This window comes from Monopterus albus, unplaced genomic scaffold (genome assembly GCF_001952655.1).
Source record: "Monopterus albus unplaced genomic scaffold, M_albus_1.0 scaffold170.1, whole genome shotgun sequence".
Classification (NCBI taxonomy): Eukaryota; Metazoa; Chordata; class Actinopteri; order Synbranchiformes; family Synbranchidae; genus Monopterus; species Monopterus albus.
In genome coordinates this window covers 189402-197457 of record NW_018128050.1, presented here as the reverse complement: position 1 = coordinate 197457, position 8056 = coordinate 189402, and the positions used below count along the sequence as shown (strand labels likewise).

The window sequence follows — 8056 nt, the reverse complement described above, 5'->3', positions numbered from 1 at the left end:
GAGCAGCTTCTGCTGCTGTGTTTATCTTTCACCCCTATCCACTAGAAGGAAACGCCTATGTTAGAGCTCAGTTAGAAACCTTCAGATTCCTCTAGTGCAGATGCCTTGTATTCTCATTGGTAGATGATTAGAGACAAAGGTGCTGATCCACGTTTAAAACTGCAACATCATCTTGAGCTTCTGTGAGTCAGTAAAACAATAAATAAGAGCCTATTTGTAAAATCTAGTTTGGTGATTGGTGCTTCATTTTAAAGTCTCCAGTCAAAGTGTAAGAGTTCAGTTTAATTCATTATTAGGTTGATTAATGTGATTTTATCTCTTATTAGACCCCACCCAGATTATTTTGAATACAGTTTGAATGTTTTGCTACTACAGTGAAGATCAGTGTACCTCAGTAGCACTGCAGCACCTTCTCTGTCTGATGGTCCGTCTCTGTTCAGTTTGTTGGTTCTGGGCCCAGGACAAAGACTCTCAGCACGAGAGACAGCACAGGTTCTGCTACCTATCCTTGTCCCCACTAGCTGCAGTTACCTCTTCTCTGACAAGTAGCTACACGTCACCTGCCTTCACTCCCAGAGACACTGCAACTCTCCTTCTGCAGTTTCAGTACTATTGCACAGTGTGCTCCTGCTGGGGCTACAAGCCCTGCCCCCTTATTCAGTCCTGTCAGAGAAAGTCTGTTGTTCTGAAATGATATCATACAAAGTTTCTCACGCATGTGGTGCTGGGCTTAGCCATTTTCCCGCAGCAGCTATATATCCTCCCTGTGCTTCAACAAGAGCACATGACCCACATACTGTACATTGTCTCCAAACTCAGGTGTTTGAGTCTTGAACACTGCTGTCAGTTTCGTGTGGGTGTGTTTCCAGTGCAAACTCAATTCAGTGCCAGAATACATGGGAAAGATTAGTGTCCACACTCCCACGTGCCAGACTTGTATTCTTGTATTTCCTCTGATGTGGAATCTAAAAATATAAAATTTCCCAGCAGTGTTGTGTGCAGTGTATTCACAAGTATCACAAACACACTCTGCTCATCCTTAGATGCAGGTGTAACCCAGTGCTAAAAAAAACTAATAAATACAAGTTAAAAATAAGTTAATCAAAAGATCGTTAGATGGAGTTGAACGGTGGTGACAACACCAGTGCAACTACGGGATTGTGTTCTGTGACAATAAGAGCAACCAACCAGCTGATTTGATATGCTCTCACATTAGCCAATAAGGCTAATTGTCCCTCCCTTGAGACTGAACATCCTGTTTGTGCTCTTGACACTGTCAGACACTTAAGTCAGTTCATTCATAGACAGAATGGACAACTTCATCCATCCATTTTCCTCCGCTTATCCGGGACCGGGTCACGGGGGCAGTGTTTATTATCATTTTTAAGCAAAAACTGATTATCTTTATGTTTTTGACTGTTGATAGAATGAGAATCAGCTTTATCAGCCAGGTATGTTGGACACACCAGGTGTTTGACTCTGGTACAGTGTAAAGCAACCAGTCGACAAGATAAGACTTAGAACAGAAAAGAAAAACAATTAGCAAGCAAGAAAAAGAAATGTACATTAGGAAAATAAAAATACTCATAAATATGTATATATTATATATATACAGTTTAGATGCAGTTTTTCATATAGATATATAGGGTATATTTCCAAGGTTTTGCACTGAGGGTTGTCATCCTGTTATACAGTCATGGGTTAAGTGTTTATGAGCAGAGAACAGACTCGATGATTCCTCTGTAGAAATTATCAGCAGCTCATGGGGCAGACTGAACTTCCTGAGCTGCGCCTTCTTGGTGATGGTGTTGATGTTGGACATCCACTTCAGGTCCTGGGAGACTGTAGAGCCTGTTCAACCCTCCATCTATAGATCTCCTCTTTGGCATGATGAAGCTGCTTGAGTCTTACAGTGAACCAAGGCTTATGGAAAAAAAAAACACATCAAACTGTGCGAACTTAGAAGACCCATTTTTCACTATTTTATGACATTTTATAAACAAAGCAAAAGTAAAAATTATTGTTAGTCAGAAAACCAACAAATCCTCACAGCTGAGGAGCTGGTACCAGACGAAAGTTTTTCCTCAGAAATTATAATTTACGTCTTCATAAGAGGACATATTTTTGTTATGTTGTATTCTGTCATAATACAGTTTGTTGAGTGAATGTCCTCATATGAAAACTAAAACTATACATGGAACCACTGACGTTTGCACAGACGAATCTTAGGGACTTTTCTATGCGACAACGGAAATGAGCCGTCGTCTACTTCCGGTGGGCACTCTGGCGCTGATATCGGTTAACAAATCCATAAAAGACTTAAACGTTTAGGTAAAGTTATTGGATATCATGCTCATAATCTTATTGTCTTGGGTTGTAGTAAGGTTTAATTGATCTTACATGAATTTGTTGTCGCGTTTGTCTTTTTGAAGCTAGTTTGAACGCATCTAATTTAACGAACGCTAACGTTAACTTTGAGTTTGTTTTGGCAGCTTTTCTGAAGCAGGTTTGGTAGTTTTCCAGGTTTCACTTTCGGGTTCCTCCATTAGTACTACTGTCAGTTAAATAGTGGAAATGTAGATTTAGTTGACATCAGACGTCTAGCGTTAAACCGTACGTTAAAGTTGGCTGATTATTCTGTTCGTTCTTCCCGTCGTTAGCATGTAAGCCAGTGTGTTTTGTTTCCCGTGAACTGTCCTCAGTAGTTGTTTGATGGAACTGGATCTGCGCTGATTGTAGAGTGGCGACCAGGTTGTCGTGTCCGTGCAGGAGAGTGCCATGGATGAGCACGGAGCAGTTAGTCCCTGTTCATCTGAAAGGGACAGTCCTGGAGGGCTAAACCGAGGCTTCCTGCTCGAGTCCCCGGACCTCCTCCACCAGGATCTGGCCACCATCATTCCAGAAACGCCCAGGTGACATGGCTCTTTGTGTAAACCGTGATTAACACTTGACAGTACCCAAGCTTTGCTGTTTAATTTTCTATTTTTTAAGTCCAATGACAGCAGTAAGGCTAGTCTATAACGTGTCTTTTGCGGACACCCCATTTACTTGTTTTCATTTCAACTAAATATGGATTTTATCCATATTTTGTATACAGCTGTCCCTGGCCAATCTAATGCAACCCAGTACAATGGCTCTGCTGAAATGGCTGCCTTTATGAAACTCATAATATTCAGATTGTAGTGACGTTGTCGGTGTAATGATGAAAGATATCTACAGGTATTATTGATGTTTTATGGTGGGAGGTGCCGACAAAATCTGATGTATTGTATCACTAAAAACAAACGGGGACATCTGTGCTAGTTACTAATGCAAAACTGCCAGACAGGAATTTCCCCATTGTGGGATCAATAAAGTACTACCTACCTACCTACCTACCTACCTACCATTGTCTTGTTCCAGGTTCCTGTTTAGGTTTTTAAAGCTTTTCTTTGTCATATCACCTTGAGCTTGAGGAAGCTGTTAGTTATTTTTCTTGTATTTGGTGACTTTTCAGTAATAATTGTAATAACTCTTAAGTAATAATTGTTTGCAACCCTGCATTAATCATTGTTTTATTTCACTCAGCTAGAGGAGATAGAGAAGTTGACAGTTAAGAAATTTGGGGTTTTTCCCATAATCATGGCCACAAGCTTCTCTTTCATTTTAGCTGAGTAAAAACTGGTTCTCATCATTAACGGCAACTTTCTGTTATCATCAACCAGGACTGTCACAAATTTACAAACTAAACATGGTCATTTTAAATAACAGCATCATGGTCTTGACAAACTATTGATTTAATGTTTCATTCTGTTTACTTGTTCCAGCCCACAGCTCAGGAAGCGGAGGAGACGTGGTCGGGTCCCAGAGGAACATTTCAGCCCTGTAAGACTGCAGCACTCAGCAGTTTTTGCTCAACTTATTCTCATTGTCACTAGATGTGCGTGGCGTCCTTATAGAGGCTGACTGCTGTGATTCTGTGCCCAGGTGGTGTTTGAAGACTCTCCGGGACCACAACACCCCACCCACAGTGAACGGGGTTTTTTGTGTAAACCTAAACGCAGGCGGCTGGCAGCAGCGATGGGAGAGCGGAGTGTTGGCTTTGTTCCTGCATCATCTCTGAGGAGTCTGGACAGCTGGTTGGAGGCTCCACTGTCCACTGCATCCTGTTCCTCCTCCTCTTCATCGTCATCCTCCTCCTACCTCACACCAGCATCAGAGGAGGAAGTGGAAGAGGTGTCTCTGACTGTGACAGACTCCACAGTAGTAGCCAGTCGTGGCTGTCTCACCCAGAGAAGGCAGCAAAATCTAATGACGGCTTCAGCATCACTGTCATCCAGATCTGACTCTTTGTCCTTCCTGACTACAGAGGAGAGGAGATGGCTGAATGGTGAACAAGGAAACACCTCAACAGGTAAGGGCATGGGATGTAGATTTAACACGGTCAATATAGTTTATAAAGATTATTTATACCGATGCATTTCTTGTGTTCTTCTTGAAGCACATTATCACTGGCACCAAAGGGCCTTCTGAGGCAATAAAGTGCTGTAAAACCAGTAGTCTCTTTTTGTCTCAAGTGGGGTCAAAAGTCACACTCCTCAACTGATTCAGTGTGGCATCCACTTCCTGAGGATCTCATTATCTCTGACGTCCCTTCAGAATAAAGCTCCATAAATTCACGTAAAATAAGTCGCAGCTCATTCTGATACTCTTAATGGGGACACCTTGACTAAATGGAAACAAATATAACCCACAGCTAACTCACTGACTCTGTAGAAACATACTTGTACTGTTTACTCCCCAAAGACATTTTTGAAACTGTAGTTGCAAGACTTTGGGCACAATCATCCCTTAAATAGAAACTTTGTGATCAGTCATTTGCTCTGCAGTGACAGCGGAGCAGATCATCATCAGTGACGATGAGGAGGCTGTGGTTCGCTTAGTACAGATGGAGGAAGATGAGATGTTGGCCCGAAGCTTGCAGGTAGGAGACTTCACCTGCAGCGCTAGAGACAGACAACTCACCTGCCACCACAAATGGAGTGAAACTATTTCTGTTTATTTAGGCCCAGTATGACCGAGAGGAAGCACGGAGCACACACCACCAGCACCACCATCATCATCATCATCATCAGGGCCACTACAGGGTGAGACAATCATTGTCACTTCGCATTTATAATAAAAGTTTAAGTGTACTGTATATAGACTTGAAGCATAAGGGCGGGGTTCACGCATGTCAGAGTTTTAACACTGATTGACACATTTGGTCGTTTGGACTTGTGTGTGTTGTGTAAGAACAGGCGAGTGATGGACATCAGAACACTTCATATGTGAACTGGCCTTGATTTGTAGCAGCCAAGAAAAATACACAGGAACTCTCTCAGCAGAAACAAGTTGTAGAGCTGGATGTATCTGGATTTAAAAAGGAGAAAGACAACACTAAGTGTGAATGTGAATTTTTACAGGGATGTAAATATGGATTTTTCCAGTTCATATTTCTCCTGTTTATATTTTACTTTATGTATGTACAACATTTATACACAGTATATATTGGAAGGGTTTGCAGAGTTGCAGTTTAAAACCTGTATGTTCCGATAAACCAGCCCAGATCCAGTTGTGTGCAACTGCATCAAGACACGACTCAGAGGTGCATTTCTAGCCTATAGAAACAATCTACCAGTGTCACTAACTGTGCACCCACGATTTGGAAATGTAAAAACTAACAGGACCACTCCTATAAAGACGTTGTCTGTCCAGTCCTGGCCCAGTCTCAGACAACTGAGCAGCCGCTGGGCTCGGCCTCCTCTCTCCCCACTGCTACTGGCCATGTCTGTCTAGTCGATGTAGTTTTTGGGAACCTATACACAAGAAGTCCAACAGTCATTATGTAATTCTGTGCGCCTTTATAGCCAACCTTTCAGTACAGACAGGTTATGTCTTGTTGGCACCATTAAACAGTTTAAAGTAGACAGTTCAAGGCCACTTAACACAATAACTGATACAGTGATATGTCTGGTAAATATCTTACTGGTGTACTACTTTCTATAACAGTTATCATCCCCATCTCTATGGTCAGGCCTCTGCAGTGAGCAAAACAGAACAGGCTGAAGCTTTGCCTTATTAAGTCCTATTTTTATACAATACATATATTTTACAGTAACGTTACCATGAGCTGCATTGATGACCGCTACAGCCAACCTGTCATGTAATATAAATCCTATTCATTTAGTTGGCTGTTTAAAATTGTGATTGTATCGATGAGATATGTAGTGAGGTGTGTGTGTGGCTGTGCATGTTTTAGTTTATGTAGTGTCCAGTGACTTGACCAGTAACACAGTTGTTCTGTGCAGTACTGTCCTGACATGGAGCCCAGCTGGATGTCTCACATGCTGGCAGCGGTTTCTCCTGCGGTGGCCTTTGACAACGGTACGACCACAAACTCAGTGCTGTGCTGTAAAGGTTTTATCTGGGTCTGCTGGGGTCAGACAGCAGGACTGTGACCCTTCGGCTTTCATTAGGTTCATCAGACATCCTAGTGTTTCTACACCTCTCATTCTCATGATATGACTATGTTTCAGCTTGTAGAGTGTCACTCAAGCTCCATGTTTAGGCTGATGTTAGGGATGGCAGGTGATCTCGGTTTTTGCTAAATGATACAGGTGCTGTGTTTGAACAGATCTGATTGGTCAGCGTGGGAGACATGGGCGGGGCAGAAGGAGGAACGCCATGCCTGAGTTTTCAGAGGATCTTCAGGGAAACGACTATGAGGTGATAACGACCATCTGCGCAGCGTGCACAGAAGCTAGCTCCTAGACGTCTAAAATCTCTTCATCCTCATCTGTCTGTAAGCTGCTTATGGTCATGATGAGAATGTCTCGTAGAATGGTGCACGTCATGTAAATGTATCTCCCATCAAACTACAGTGTCTTACTGACACGGTTAAAGGTGGTTTGACTCCCCCCTCTTCCAAGAATTTACTTGTGTGTTTATCTGCATTCTAGAAGCAGGTTCAGTGAAAACTGAGTTACTCAATCTGATGACCTGCTGCCTGAGTTTGTCTCCAAAGCAGCTTGGACACAACTGCTCACTTCCTCTCCACACAGTCTGCATCACAGATCCTATCAGAGCACACTGATCTGCACAAGCTGCATCAGGAGGAAGGGGTCAGAGGCCTGGCCCCCCGTTCCCTCTTTACTCATGTTACTGCTTTTCTGACCCATCAGTCACCAGTGTGAGAACAGACAGTAATTATTCCACCTGGTGGATACATTTAGCTCAGAGCAAACACAGACCAAGTTCACCTGCTTCTCACTGCTGGTTCCTTACAGACAGTGAAACAGACCAAGTTCACCTGCTTCTCACTGTGCTGGTTCTTTACAGACAGTGATGCTCTGACTGTTGTATCAGCTGTGCATAAACTCACCCTGTCCACCTGCTCATCCTTCAGGCTCTACTGGAGTTCGAGGAACGTCAAGGTGCTGTTGTGTCCAAAAAGCTCACTCAGAGGGAGATCCAGAGGTTCCCCACCAAAACCTTCCAGGCTGCCAGCAGCACCAGGAACACCCAGTAAGTCCAGCAGCTGATCTGACCTGGACCTTGGTAGATTGTAATCTAGTGACTCCTGATACATTAAAGTTGTATTTCTGCTGATGGACTCACAGGTGTCAGATCTGCTTCTCCGACTACAAAGAGGGGGACAAACTCAGGATGCTTCCCTGTTTCCATGACTACCACGTTCAGTGCATCGACCGCTGGCTAAAGGTAATTGCTCACAGACAGATACAGGAAGACAGGACTAAAACAGTACTTAAACGCATTCAGAGGGAATGTGACGTCAGTTGCAGGAGAATTCATGCACGTTTGCAGTGGGGCAGTTATTATTTGGCCCTGCAGTCTGTGCCAAGTGTCGTCAGGCTTAAAGGAATAAATCACCATTTGATGAAATCCTCTGTCTCTGTAGAGAAGCTGTTAGCTCCAGTTGTTTCCGGTCTTTATGCTAAGCTGACTGGCCGCCAACTGTAGCTTCATACTTACAGACATGAGTGATTCTCAGAAAGGCGAGGGTCTGCTTAAATGT

The 8056-nt window shown here is 43.2% G+C and overlaps 1 protein-coding gene across 3 annotated transcripts in view; it reads left to right on the top strand.

Moving 5' to 3' along the window:
- Positions 1-2238: 2238 nt before the first annotated feature.
- Positions 2239-8056, top strand: part of LOC109969146 (uncharacterized) — a 6707-nt gene continuing 889 nt past the window's right edge. The window contains exons 1-10 of one of the 3 annotated variants that reach the window (XM_020615837.1): positions 2239-2274; positions 2740-2912; positions 3807-3864; positions 3967-4393; positions 4869-4963; positions 5046-5126; positions 6330-6405; positions 6656-6747; positions 7427-7545; positions 7641-7740. In XM_020615837.1, the coding sequence (XP_020471493.1) occupies positions 2254-2274; positions 2740-2912; positions 3807-3864; positions 3967-4393; positions 4869-4963; positions 5046-5126; positions 6330-6405; positions 6656-6747; positions 7427-7545; positions 7641-7740 (1242 nt within the window). In that variant the 5' untranslated portion in view covers positions 2239-2253. Of the gene's footprint in view, positions 2332-2705; positions 2913-3806; positions 3865-3966; positions 4394-4868; positions 4964-5045; positions 5127-6329; positions 6406-6655; positions 6748-7426; positions 7546-7640; positions 7741-8056 lie in introns of all 3 variants that reach the window. The other 2 variants (XM_020615839.1, XM_020615838.1) reach the window with 2 other exon arrangements.